Raw genomic sequence first — 15,509 nt, forward strand, 5'->3', positions numbered from 1 at the left:
CAGAAGTATGGGAAGCACGTCCTGATCGTCAGGTTCCTGAGGGAGCAAGGGTCATCCCTGTGCCCCTCTTTATCTTCTTGGGCCTATCTCTGGTGCTACTGCAATACAGAGACCGCCCCTGAGCCACTGCAGGCAGTGAGTTAAAAATTCAGTTTTTTATCAGTTCTCCTGCTCACATGGTCTCTACTAGAGGGCAGGGACTTGCTCGCTTTCAGTCAACGACTTGTGCCTGAATTTCAGGCCGGGTATCTCTCACGAGCTGAGACCCCGGCCTGGATATATGCCCAAGGTTCCTACCTCTCCCTTAAACTGGGACCAGGTTGTGAGCCTGCAAGCGCTGCCTGAAGGAAGCAGACCCAGCCCTGGCTTTCTCTGTCCGTCTGCTTCATTGCGGTTTGACGTGCATAGAACGCAAGCCTTAGGACCTCAGACCAGCTCTTATCTGTTAAGGAAATCAGCAGAGAGGGAAGGCTGTTTCCAAGCGATGTTGGCCCACTGGAAGTGGCTGCCTTCATCTTGGTGAAAATCCCGAGATGCACATGAGGTGAGCTCCTCTTAAATGAGTGTGTGCTCCCGCTTAGGCGTTGACACAGAGTGCTTCGCTGACAGATATTCTAGAGTTGAGGGCTGGGCGACACCTTAGTCGAACCGCTGCTTCCCGTGGGCTCCCTTCACATCTGCGCCATTCCCCTCCTATGGACTGGATACGTGCGCAATTCTTGCTCCAGTTGAGTTCCCCTTTTTAGCCGTACCCTGTCGAGTTCCTCCATACCCTTCGGCAACGGACATGGCGGAACGTCCGAAGCCAGGCCTATCCCTCGTATGCACTGGTGGAACCTTTGTTAGGCTGGGTCCATATGCTGTGATCCCTACGGCGATCCCATATGTGTATTCTTCCACGGTACGGCTCCCTGCGGCAAGCCCATGTCTTCCCTTGGCAGAGCCTGCTCTGCCGTCACTGTTCGGTTGAGTCTCCCCCCTGTTTAGGCTGGAGCCACCCCAGTGACATTCCATATGTTGTACTGCCCGGTCATCCACCCAGTTCATATGTGTATTCTCCACATGTTACCTCTCTTCGGGCAGGATGTGGCTTCCGCATGTTCAGGGAACGCTTTCCCAGTGGTCCTTTAGGAACAGCAGTGACTTCCCTGGCCTAAGCCCTGTCCCTTCCCCGCCTTAATTGCGGGGGGATCTGGAGGCTTTTGTCTAGACACTGGAAGGTGGCAGCACTAGATGGCGTTTTAATTGGGATCCCAATCAGTCGACACGTCGACTACGTCGAACGTGAGCGACTGAAAGGGAACGTCTCGGTTACGTATGTAACCCTCGTTCCCTGAAGGAGGGAGTGGAGACGTAGTCCCGTCGCCACTATTGCTGGACCACCGCTGACTCCGAGTTACGCTCAGCTCCTCAGCGAAAAACAACTAGTGCGTGCATCCACTTCCGTATTTATACCCGCGCCGCGGGGGCGGAGTGTGTAATGCATTTCATGCACGCCAAGTACATTGGCTCGTTTTAATAGTACTCGAAGATGACAGGCTCTCTACGCGTGATCCCAATCAGTCGACACGTCGACTACGTCTCCGTTCCCTCCTTCAGGGAACGAGGGTTACATACGTAACCGAGATGTTTTATGTAATTTTACATAAAGGCCATAATAAAATAAATTATGTTCCAACTGCAATTACATTACAATCTCTAATCTATCATTCTATCAAGTTAGCCTCTCACTTGCCCCAGGTTGCTCCAGACGAAAAGGTGATTGAGCTATTTTCACCGTCATCACCAGAGCCCTGTTCATAGCAAACAATGAATGTATTTTAGCATAATTTACCGTGTAGAGCTTTATAGGTTCAGTTACTTTGTCTAAAACCACAGTCCATTAACACGTTTTAACACGTTTTCCTCTAAGTAAATGTAGCCTACTTTAATTAATTAATCTAATTAATTAAGTCTACCATTTAGAGTCTGCTTAGGGTCTTGTCTACACCTACCCTAGACAAGGGTTAGGGTTAAGATTAGGGTACACCCTACACCTAACCCTGTACATATCTTTAGTGTTGCAGTATTCCTTTAAAATCACTTTCTGGATGGCAGTTACAACACTGTAAAAATTATATGATCAATAAGTTATGACAACATATGTTGTTACATTCTGCCGGCCCAGAAAAGTTAGTAAAAACAGCGTTAAAATAGTCCAAGTGACTAGTGGCTCAACCTTAAGTTACTTTTCTTTAATTTGTCAAAATAAGTTAAAGTTAAACAAGATTCAACTAATTTTTTTAAAGGGATAGTTCACTCAAAAAAGAACATTTTGCCATAAGTATAATTTTCTTTCTTCTGTTGAACACAAAAGAAGATATTTTAAAGAATGTTGGAAAACCAGACAGTTGACGGCACCCATTGACTTCCATAGTATTTATTTGGGCGGCTGAACTATCCTTTTAAGTCAGTTTAAAGTCATTTAAGTTGAAATGACTGAAACATCCAAGTTGATTGTACTTAAAAAATAGAAGGCAGCGACTGTGAACACAACACAAGGGACATATTTCAGTAACCTTTTTCATGTGACAGTGACGTTTAAGTTTTATATTTCACCAAGAAAGAAACCTTGAATTATACTAAGTTAAATACTGACGACGACAATCTACAGTGAAAGTCGAAGCAACCTGAGATGAATCTTTGGGGGATGTGTCACGGATATCTTGCATTTGAACTTGGGTTAGTGAGTTGATCAGTCCGATTCATGAACGAATCATACTTGTAAAAAGTCAATTAGATCATGAATTTGGTGAGCTGAATTTGAGAAGCTTATCAGTCCGAACGATTCATGAACGAATCATTTTCAGAGCGTTTTTGTGAGTAGGATCAGCGAATGATTGGAAATGTATAATTGGCCATAATTCAGTCTGAATAATAACTTGCTCTGTTCCTCAAAGACGACATATATCGCACGTTGTATTTAACAGAAATTCATTCATCTCGTGATACATGACAAAGGCTGTGAGTAAATTGTGGTGACAGCTGGTCAGCAGGTAAAACTTTACACATTTAAGTAGTGACTCAAAGACAAATATTTAAAATCAGATAAAAGTGAGAACATTCTACAAATGCCAGGATGAGAATGTGCCAAACACGAGATAACATCTGTTCTCATAGCTTACGCATTACTTTGGACTTTATTGATCGCCACATTGGCAGTGAATAGGCCATAACACCATAACACAACTTTTATAAGCCAGAAAGAAAAAAAAGCCAATCTATGATCAATCTTCTGTCATTTTATGCTTGAGGTGGAGTTTCCCAATAGTCAAAGATTCCAGATTTTGAATATGTTCATATTAACAGTTGGATTACTGTACAATTACAAACACAATAATATAGACATGGGCACAATAAATGTCGTTTACTTCAGTTAACATGGCAATTTCACCCAAGACACAGTGTGCATCTGCTATTAATTTTTAATTCACATTTTTTACATTTGTTTCACTCTACCAAAACATTTCTAAAATTAAGGTTCACCAAAGCAGTCACATAACTAGCCATGTTTCCATCCACTTGTCAATCGAATTATCTGAAGTTCGGTAAAAAACCTCATGCGAATAAAGCTGGTGAAAGTGTGTTTCCATCAAACGGCTTTAAAGCGGATAAAAACCTGTGCGTAATGACGTCACATGCTGTTTTGCGATCAAATTCGTATATCGAATTGATTTGAGACATGTTAAGGTGTTTCCATTCATTTTCTCACCGAATTGCACAACATTCAAGCCAACATTTGCGAACAAAGATTTACTAGGCAAAATGGATCGCACCATAATAACGTTTCCATCCGCGTTTATCGCATAAGCCGTATATCGATCAAGATAAAATCCGATGAGACCGATCGTGTTTCATTTGAGTCGATATTCATGAAATTCAATCGAATTTTACTGTTTCCATAAGGCATTTTTTATTCGATATCACTTAATGCGGATAAAAACGTGTGGATGGAAACATAGCTACTGATATTATAAAAAGTGAATCCTGAACATTTTTTTGTCAGTCATTAAAACGAGAAAAACAGCTACATTTAAACAATGCAATCAAAGCTGTGGACTCACTATATTATTTCTATAGAGGCATTCTAAAACATTCCTGATGCCACGTAATGATGTACAGGGTTCAAAATACGACAGATGACACAACAACACAGAAACACACACACGTCACAGATCCTTTATGTTCTAAGTCATATGACAGCACAAAAAGATTCTTTAAAAGCAGCCTGACAAAAAGATGGTATACTGTACAAACACGCTTTAGATGTTGATGCAAACATGGCAGTCATGGTAATGCACATACAATGTAATTTAATACTTAGAAAGACCAACGACCACACAACAACACAGAAACACACACACGTCACAGATCCTTTATGTTCTAAGTCATATGATAGCACAAAAAGATTCTTTAAAAGCAGCCTGACAAAAAGATGGTATACTGTACAAACACGCTTTAGATGTTGATGCAAACATGGCAGTCATGGTAATGCACATACAATGTAATATAATACTTAGAAAGACCATGCAACACTATGGCAAACACAACAAAACCCACTCTGCATGAACAGACAAAACTATGACATATCCATGGGCTTAAATCTGATGCCATCATGTCCAGGTTAACATTTATCTACAGATGGATGACAATTATTTCTTGTATGGGACAAAAAAAAGAAAATATATTCATTCATAGTAACCAAACTTTTAAACTCACGAATATTACTCCAGTGTAAATAAATAACCTTTACATATTTACATGCAAAAACAGAAATACAATTTAGAAGTTGTATAATATTTAGAAGTTAGAATATGTATGTGACAATTTATGTGAAACTCCTCTAGCTAAGATTACAAACAATTGATGTTTCAAATCAGCATAAAAAAATTCAACAATACTTCACAGAAATGCATAATTTCACAGAATCGTAAGGGACATACACATAAAACCATTCTGTTTAGTAAATGCATTCATTGCTCGATTTTAATATATTTATTTACCTTCTGATGTAATATATTGAATTATTTTTGTTTATCTCTAATTGTTCCACTTTCTCTGTTAACAAGGACAATATGCTCTTGCCAGGCCATTGGAAATAAGAAACATGTTCTTAATTGATTTGCCTGGTTAAATACAGGTACATAAATGATACAAAATATTCATAAATAATTCTGTTTTGAAAATGCAGGCTTTTTAAAAAGGTTTCATTAAAAGCCTTAACCAAGAATGTAATACTGTGGAAAAAATTTAATAATTACCACCCTTTATGCATAGAAATCTTGTTTATCAGCAGAAGCTCATTTATGGTTTTATTTACTGCCTCTGCTGAAGTGAGTCAAGATGCCGTCAAAATAGTGATGCCAGTGTCCGTCACTTTTCACTCCAAACCCGAAAACATTGACCTGTGTGAGAGATTGAAAAAAATAGGACATCAGTGTTTGCAATGCACCAAAAGTTAAAAATTAAATGATTGTGAGCATGGCTTGCTTGTACAGTTATACATGGCTGATAAGCAAACAGTCGCTAACCATAATATCCAGCTCCGCGGAAATTCACATCCTGAACACCTCAATTTGCATAGTAAAAGTTCAAATGAAAGTTCAAATGAAAACAACAACGACGATGAAACGCTCATGGTTTTTATTAATGGTCTGTTGCATATTGTATACTTAACCTGCACTTGATCATTTATAATATGCACACACAACCATTCAAAAAGTTTGGAGTCAGCAAGAAATTAATACTTTTATTCAGCAAGGATCCATTACATTGATCAAAAGTCAGTAAAAACATTTATAATGTTACAAAAATTTCTATTGCAAATAAATGCTGCTCTTTTGGACTTTTAATTCATGAAAGAATCCTGACAAAGTTTTCACAAAAATATAAAAGCTCAGCTCAACTGTTTTCAACACTGATATGAAATTTCTTGAGCAGCAAATCAGCATAATAGAATGATTTCTGAAGGATCATGTGACACTGAAGACTGGAGTAATGATGCTGATCAATAAGTTACATTTTGAAACATTATTAAAAAAGAAAAGTTATTTTAAATTGTATGAATATTTCACATTACAGCCGTATTTTTTTCTCAAATAACTGCAGCCTTGATGAGCAAAAGAGACTTCTTTCTAAAACATGAAAAATCTTAGTTTTATAGTACTTCAGAATTATTGGGTCTTTGAATCAGAGCCCTTTATTGTGCACGGTTTACAATGCATGTAAGTGTGTGTCAGCATCTACATAAAATGGATAATGAAATAATGAATTAGAACAATGAATGCCATGATTTATAGACGGCGACTGTTGTTGGCATCATGGATTTCAGATTAGCCCGCCTCTAAATGACATGTAAAACCAAAATGATGCTGGTCCTTTTACATGTCAATCAAATGGTCTCTTGCAAAGTGCACTAGACTAGACTTCATGCCGATAGTGAAAAGTCTGACTCTGTGAGACAAACATTGGAGGAATTGAAATAAGAGACAAAACTTTTACCTGATCACAGATGTGCAGGGCGAATATCAATGTAATGAAGCCAGTAGAAGGATATTTGCCATGTTTCTGCAGCCAGCTCTCATACACGTATTTTATGAATGCAGGATGGATGATCATCACCTTAAAAAAAACAACCTAAATAATCATGCTAAATAATCATACACAGAGAATCAGTGCTGATGTTTGCGAAGTGCATAAGCAACATTACTTGGTCGTGGACTATTTTTCAAGATATATTGACATATAGGTCACTGTGATGGCCCAAGGCCACACAGGCAAGGCCGGGTAACAGCCAGCAATGGTAATACCAGCACACATGGGTTAAGCATGCAGGTTAAGTTATTTTTTGCAGTTAGCCACACCCCAAACAATTCATGATTTCAAAACACAGATCATATAGTTTATTTCAATTATAATATACATTTATTTGCTTTAGCCATACACTGTTTAAATGGAGTGCACACATTTTCACATTGTAGGGTTATGTAAACATTTTCTGTTCGATTAATTATTGTTTCTTTGTTACCATGTTGGAGAGAGATCTGTCCTGGGGGAAGAAAGGCGTGGCCAAGGGTGGAGGACTGTGATATCCTGTGGCCTGCCAATTAAGCCATACCATGTGCTGGCATGTCGGAGGGGGGTTTGGGGTTTAGTTTGTGTTACTTTGTACTTGTGGTATTTGTCGTCCATTTTGTTTCCCCTTATGTGTAAATTGGTTTGGCCAAGCCACTATATATGTTCCCTTGTGTCTCCTTTAGGCAGGTCAGTTTGTTTAGTTCATATCTTGTTTTGTTGTATGCTGTTTTGAGTATACTTATATTTTGTTGACCTCTTTTATAGGCCTTGTTGCTAACTTTTTGGTTTCTATTGTTTAATATTTTTTGGGTAAATAAAACAAAACCCTCTTTTTCAACAAAAACTCCTGTTTTCCTCATTGCCGGACTGTTTGGTCCGTGACAGTCACCTTCAGGACTTGTCAGGTGAAACAACACGTGCTTGCTTAAAGAACATGTTTCCACGAAGGGGCTTTCCCAACGTTCTCTTTACTGACACTATTCTTACCTTATCCAATCTGAAACTGCAGTACTATCGAAGACACCTGATACAGTCAGTGACAATGAACCAGCATCTACTTCAGTTCAACAGACACAGGGGCCAAATGAAGTTCAGGGTCAGGATCAACTTGCCTGATAACGTCCCAGACATTCCAGTGCAGTATGAACAGCAGGAAATGGTCTACCCGGGTCTGATTCCAGTCACACTACAGTCATTTCACCGAAAAAGGGTGAAAACAAGGTCTGGAAGAAATGTCACAACTCCACAGAGATACAAGGACTTTGTGAGATAAAAGGAAGACAAGAGAAAACGTGAAAATAAATGTTTTCTAACTACAGTAATTTCATAGTTCAATGTTACATTTGTTAAGTAACTCATAAGGAAGGGTGATGTGATATAAAACAGTTTAATGTTGTTATAGGTAATGTGTCCCTTAACTCTTAGCAAGCACTTGGTCGCCACCTAATGGATAAGTTGCAGACGTTCAAGGAAAACCCAAGTCTGCCAGTTTTTCTAAGACCCCATTCAGACTGCAGGCAAAAGTGGCCCAAATCCAATTTTTGGGGGGTCAAGTGACCAGGGCAGACTTCTTCAGAAGTACTGTGAACACTAAAATCTTGCCCAGATCTGATTTTTTCAAATCAGATTTAGACCACTTCCATATGTGGTCCTGAATCAGACCCAGGTCTGATTTCTTTTCAATCGGGGATCATCACGCTTCCGGGTTTCATGGGCGGGATTTGTCAACTTTGTGCATGTCCACTTCCGACGCAATTCAACAATGGCTAGATGTCACTGCTCTGTTCCACTTTGTAAATCTAACCAACAACGCTAACCCTACTTAAGTTCTCATGGATTCCCGACTGAATTGAGTATAAGGAAGAAGTGGATTAAAGCGGTTCGCCGGGATTAAGGTCCAAACTTTAAAATAAAACAAGGTAGCACGTTTGTTTGTAGCCGCCACTTTAGTGAATCAGACTAATTTACCAGAGATGCCGTATAAATAAACTTAGTGTAGTCCGTCATCAGTTTGCCAGAGTGATCGGTGATTCAACGGAAGTGGCAGTGCACAAAGATCACTGAATGCGGAAGTACTACGTATCAGCGTGATAATCCCCTATACGGCCACAGTGTGAACAACCAAGGCGGATTTGATGCGACTTTTATGTCAATCTACATCGACGTTTGTCACAAATTATCCACCGGCGAGTTAGCCCTAGACACAGACAGCCAATACAGCCCAACTCCGACACGTTTCCGCATCGAGATGGGTCGCCTAAATTGAGTGTCCTGCCGTAGGAGTCTTGAACAGAGGCGCTGACAGAGATAATCAAAAGTTGCCCTCGACATCCGAAAGTTTTCAAAAAACAGCATCAGTGAAGCTGTTCACATCACATTCCCACCACTCCTGGCTTCGTCTCTGCATCCACACAGACCTCTGTAGTGAATTTGCAGCCATAACCCTGCAAAAGGCCAAAATAGCCAATTTTGCTCTCTTTCTCTTCATTCTTCATTCTCAGTAAACACCGTATACAGCAGTGCAGAGATCGTTTCCGCACGAGTCTGTTTTTGCTGTGCTGCACGCGCTGAATTAAAGCGACAGCGCATGGTTCGTGGTCAAAATGAACACGGATTGACATGAAAATATAGTAATCTCACCATAAATTCATTTAACTAAATTATACTACTATTTTTCACAGTCATTTTGTTTTTAACTTTAAGCCCGGGCTAATTAAATCAAGGAAAACTACACAGCACCTCAACAATGCGACATAATGTATGTAGCCTATAAGCCTATAGTCCCTTCTTGGAGGTGGAAAAACACGTTCTTTGTGACCCACAATATTTCTTGTAAAAAAGATTTAAATGCAAAAGAAAAGGTATGAGAGAGTTGTTTTTGTCAATTGCATGTTTTAATTTAAAATGTTTGCGATGTTAACATAACTTGCTTGAGCAACTTATAAATCTATAGAGGTAATGCATTATACGTTTTTTTAAGTGTATTGAGTTTCAACGTGAATAAGTCTAAATGTGTTGAGTTTAAATGTGAAAGAGTGCAGACCAATAACTACGGTGTATAGAACTGCAATGTTGAAACTTTTTTAAAGTATTTTATAAAAGACGCTGATAATAAAAATAGTAATTTGAAATAAAAAATAGAGAATAAATGTTGTGTTTGTGGTACGCAGCCCGATCTCATGAAAGTGCATACAACATAGGCCTATGTAGCCAAAAAAAGTTTTTGCGTGTATATGATATGCAGTTTTCGCATGCATATGATATGCACTTTATGGCGTGTAATAGGCACGCACGCCCCTCCCCCTAATCCTAATTTTGCATATGCACGCAAAAACCATTTTTTGGCATATAAATGGCACGAGAAATAACATTTGTGGTATAGATACGCACTTTCATGAGACTGTGTAGGAATATGTGTGAAACATCCGCGTAACTATTCATCGATGTCTTGCTCTGGAGGCAGGCATATGCAAATATATTTGCCCATCTTACATCAAAACGAGATGTTTTTGGAGCTTGATTAAATAAATTAGGATGACGTTTTAAACTTGATTTAATGGTTCAAAGACCTCTTATATGTTAACAGATCAAGGCCAATTTGATTTCTCATGTCATGACCCCTTTAAAATAAATTGAAGAGAATGACAATATAAAGTGCATTAAACTTAATTTTGCCAATAACGTATTCCACAAAAGAACAGTTTATATAATAAAAATACTTTAATAAATAAGAAGAAATTATATCGAAATGGTGCCATTGTTTCTGCAGAGATATCAAATTAAATAAATTAACTTAAAATTAATTCCTTTAATTTTTTTATTTCCTTTGACCTAATTAAAGCCCAGTAGACAGATATTATTGTACTTAGGCTATTTTATAAAGAATTAGAAATGTACTTTTCAGAAAGGTGATACATTTAAATTACTTCAATAGATGTTTAATCAATAAAAATGTTGATCTATACTGTGTTTTTCAACAATGTGTCCTGTACACAAACACACACACACACACACACACACACACAAATGACAGACAATTGTTGGTCTGTACTTCCACCATGTGTTCAACGATCAGAACTTCAGCTACTGGGAAATCCCTGTGCTGGAATCTCTGAACTGATGCAAGAGTTGAGATGCTTTATTAAGAATATCGGAGAAGAAATGTCTCTTTAAAATGGGTTGAAGAATAGCTGCCTGCCACCTACACTCAAAAAAATAACTCTTTGAATGAACATAAATTATGGAAAGGATTTCCACATGATTAACTTGCTTTATTTCAGCATTATGCAATTCTGTTATTCCAGTTTAATGTACTTACGTTGGGTCAACTTAATGTATTAAGGTTGATTCAACTTATTTACTATGGTTGGGCACAGCTTAATTTAATATTGTCAGCGAATTTAAAAAGGCTCCCTGATATGATTCAGGTATTCAAATATTCATTCATCCAATGCAATATAAGTTATTTTAATGTCCATTAATACATTTCTAGACTATAGCCAATTATAGGCTACCAATAGCACTTTAGCATCTTAAATGATAAGATTTAAATTTTACATGCTTCATCAACCTAAGCATTTGCTGTGAGTATTGCTGAATCAGTTTTCAGTCTAACCAAATGCTCCACTCTTCTCCACAATGGTAACCACTGTAATTTAAATGGTACTAATAATTGCAATGTAATTGAACATTAAACACAATTACGCACTATCAAGTCTTCCCCTTTTCTCATTTTCTCAAAAAAACATAAAATAACACTTCATTTTAACATTTCTTCTCTCTTAATTCAACCATATGCAAAGCATGCTGGGAACTAACAAGCACCGCCCAGTTTCAGTTAATGCAACACAAATCAATCATGTAATCCAACACAAGCGGATTAAGTAAACTTAAATGTTACTATTTAAGCAGATTGAACACAATCAAATTAAGTTAGGGCAAAATGGCAGTTGGCTCGCACTATACTGCCACCCTCTGGATGTAAGAATTTTTTACTTAACATAAATGGTTTGTGTTTAGGCAAGGTTAGGATTTTGTACTGTTAAGTTGAGACATAATTACGTGGACCTTAATAGAAAAAAAAAACATTTCAAGTCAAAAACACAATTATTATAAGTAAACTAAATATAAATATATTATGTAAATTGCACAACCTTCCTCGTTCATTTTTTGAGTGATAGAGATATTAGAGTTTGGGTTTGCTCAGGCCTCTAACAGTATAGGCGGGCAGTTTATATTATTTATTGAAAATCGTTAACAAATTGTAAGATGCAAATAAAAGCTGATAACAAAAAGTTTGTATAGGTTAAAAAAAACATTTAATGTCACAGACTATTGTTTCTTTTTAAATTTGTGATGAAAGTTGTTGTTCATGTGTCATGCAGTTTAACAAATAATTTATGATAAAGAGATTCATCTTAACCACTTTCACAAGCCTTTAAAATGATTTTAACGCTTTTTTAAACTATTCAAATGGACAGTCCCCTTTACTCTTGCCTGGTGTAATTTTATAGAATAGGCCTACATAGTATAGCTAGCCTATTGGTTGTAATATGAACATTGGGGAATGCATGCAAGAAGATGTAAGTAGGCCTATTACTGTTTTACGTAAATGTTCAGCGACCGACAGTATACCTAGCCTATGAATGTCACAGAATAATTGACTCTTATGAAATTTCGTCGTTTTGAATTGAAAATATGCAGTCATGATTCATAGGCGACAAGGCGAGTAGGCATACGAATGGAAAGTGAATGTGTGCATATTTTAAAATAAAATATTATTTGCAAATATTTTTTTAATTGATTAGCCTATAAAGCTAGAGCATCTTTTACCATTGTTATGTATTCTCCTATAGCTATTAATTCCTTTATAATGTAATAATCCCCCGGGTTCACAGACCAGGCTTAGTCTCAGAAATGCATGTTTGAGCTGTTTTAACTAAAAGCAACTTGCACTGATATATCTTAAGACAAAACAATGGCACTGATATATTTTAAGATCCCCATCAGTAATGGGTTTTCACGTTAATAAAAGCTATAGCCTAAATATCCTAATTTAACTAAGGCCTAACCCTGACTTAATCTAATCTGTGAAACCAGGCCAATAACCCAGTCCCAGTGCCTTTGGTCTTTGATTTACAGACATCCAGAAAGTCGTCATGTACCTTCCACCATCGGTAGACGTCTGTCTGTAACACACTGTTTCTCCTGTTCAGCAGAGGTGGAACTGTGGGGTTGAACCGCAAGAAGAACCAGTCATCATCGTTCAGATCCGTGACACATTTATCACAAGCGCACAGACCTCCTTTGGTGGAATCAACTGATGTTTTTAGGAAAGTAGCCTATAGATCACCGCGTTTTGGAAGAACATAAAAAGAAATAAGATGCTAAAAGTGAAGAGCCCTGTGATGAACAAAGATCTCCATTTAGTGAAGGGAACCATCTTTTCTGCTGGTTGAAGGGGGTTTAAAATCCTACAGCTGAGAAGAGAAGAAAAAAGTGTGCAATTTATTATTAGCCTGCCTCTTAAAGAACCCTTAAAAACAGGGCGCAATAGGCATACTGAATTAATATGAAGGAATTTTTATTTTAGCCTATTTATTTTTTACTGGTGTATTTTGAGTTTCGCACTGCATTGTGTGGTGTTTTAGGTTTAAATGAAATGTCCGAATAATGGATAATGTCCTGACAGAAAATTACCATTAGGCTATTTTTTTCTTTTTTGCAGTGTACTTTATTAAATGTTACATTTATCATCATCCTCGTCGTCTCATAGGCTTTCCCACCCATCTTTATTGTGTTCGTCTAAAACAAATGTCAAGGTAACAAACTAGGCCTACCGGAGAACAAATGCCAGCAGTGGGGAAAAAACTGTGTGTGCTCCCCAAACCAAAGCTGCGTTCCGTATTATATCCATTTGGAGCGTGGTTTGTCCAGTATAGGACCTTAACGATAGTTTTTTTTTTGTTTTTGAAAAATGGGCGTGTGAAGCGGAGCTATGTGCGTGCGCGCGGCGACTGTCAATGGATGTTGGTTGCAATAACATAACGTTACGTTAACAGGATACCACAGGAGAACATATTCTTCATAATTTAATCTAATATAGCCTACATAGGCTATACACACACATACTTTTGTATGACTTTCCCAAAAACAAAGTCTTTGTGCCAGAATGTGAGGACCGGCCAAAATGTCCCCATTTTACTCACTTGTCATCACTAGACTGGTCATCACAACGAAAACTATACAAGTAGCCTACACACACACACACGCAGAGAGAGAGAGAGAGAGAGAAATAAACTGAAGGCCCATTGTATTAGCCTACATTTATTATGGGAAAACGTAATTATAGTGGGCTACAAACTGAAGAGTAATTTTCTAGTGTGTAACAAAGAAAGAAACTAATATTAATTAAAAAGAAATGTTACCGTACCTGACATTTGAAACAAAACAAGCAAAAAAAATAAATAAACAATAGCAGTAGGCCTAAACCTGAAGAATGGGTGCCAGATGTGTGAATCTAGATATGAGGGATTAATCTAAGGAGGAGGGATTTCTCTTCTACACACCTCCTGATCATACAACACTGTTTGCATTCACTTCTCTCTGATATAAAATACAATGCTTTCACATGCAGGAATTTGGGTTGATCCAATTTGGGCATCTATCTATAAACTACAGGAACTTCTGTCTGTCTGTTAATCGCATATCTCTCGAACCGTTAGTCCGATGCATTTCAAACTTGACAGGTGTCTTGCTACGGGCACGAGTAAGTGCAGTACCAAGTTTGACGTTGTTTGGATTAGAAATGCAAAAGATATCGGTAAATATATCGGTAAAAGAAGCACACAATGAAGTTGTGGTTTAAAAATAAACATTCTGACATTAGAGAGAGTTGTAGTTTAAAAGATGTGGTTTAAAAATAAACATTCTGACATTGATTAGAGGGTTGTGGTTTAAAAATAAGCATTCTGACATTGATTAGAGGGTTCTGGTTTAAAAATAAGCATTCTGACATTGATTAGGGTTGTGGTTTAAAAATAAGCATTCTGACATTGATTAGAGGGTTGTGGTTTAAAAATAAGCATTCTGACATTGATTAGAGGGTTGTGGTTTAAAAATAAGCATTCTGACATTAGAGGGTTGTGGTTTAAAAATAAACATTCTGGCAAACACTCTGTTAGCTAAACATTAAGTCAGCTACACTGTTTACTTCTGAATATTGTAGTTATTCAGAAGTTGTTTGTTGTCAGTAGTTAGATATGTAGTTCAATTTTCCATATTTGTATGTCATTATGTCAGTATTTGCTTTCAACCATGCACAAATAAAAATGTCACTGAACTTTTGCTGTGTAATTGTAACAATGAGCACTCAAACACATAAAACCAACAATTACTAAAACCACACAAAAACCGATTTTGCACATACATACTGTCAAATCGATTAATCGCGGTTAAAAAAAAAATACAGTACACGTATAATATACAGTATATATATAAATATAATATATACACCTAGACATCTATAAATTACAGAAACGTCTGTCTGTGTGTCTGTTATTCGCATATCTCGGTAAAAGAAGCACACATTGAAGATGTTTAGAAGATTGTGGTTTAAAAATAAACATTCTGACAATAGAGGGTTGTGGTTTAAAAATATAGGAATATTATATTTTATTCACGGCCATCATTTGTAGTAGCCTATCACAAACTGTTTGCTCAAGCGTAGCGTTTTCTCGGAGTTCACTGAGCCTGCTCCAGCCAAGCTCTGAACCTCCCCTGAATCGTTGCGCTTATTCATTTGTGGATGTTAACTGAATCTGTAAGTCAGCTACACCGTTTAATTTTGAATATTATATTTTATTCTGGTGCGCTTAAAGGAGAACTCCGGCGCA

At 37.5% G+C, this 15,509-nt stretch overlaps 1 protein-coding gene across 1 annotated transcript in view; it reads right to left on the bottom strand.

Annotated features, from left to right (window-relative positions):
* Window positions 1–13,057, bottom strand: part of LOC130090417 (CMP-N-acetylneuraminate-beta-galactosamide-alpha-2,3-sialyltransferase 2-like) — an 85,943-nt gene extending 72,886 nt beyond the window's left edge. Inside the window, 2 exon segments of the mRNA XM_056257776.1 lie at window positions 12,780–12,938; window positions 12,941–13,057. Coding sequence (XP_056113751.1) covers window positions 12,780–12,938; window positions 12,941–13,057 — 276 coding nt within the window.
* Window positions 13,058–15,509: the final 2,452 nt, after the last annotated feature.

The sequence above is a fragment of the Rhinichthys klamathensis genome, unplaced genomic scaffold, assembly GCF_029890125.1.
Source record: "Rhinichthys klamathensis goyatoka isolate OS25496 unplaced genomic scaffold, OSU_Roscu_1.1 h1tg000144l_1, whole genome shotgun sequence".
NCBI lineage: Eukaryota > Metazoa > Chordata > Actinopteri > Cypriniformes > Leuciscidae > Rhinichthys > Rhinichthys klamathensis.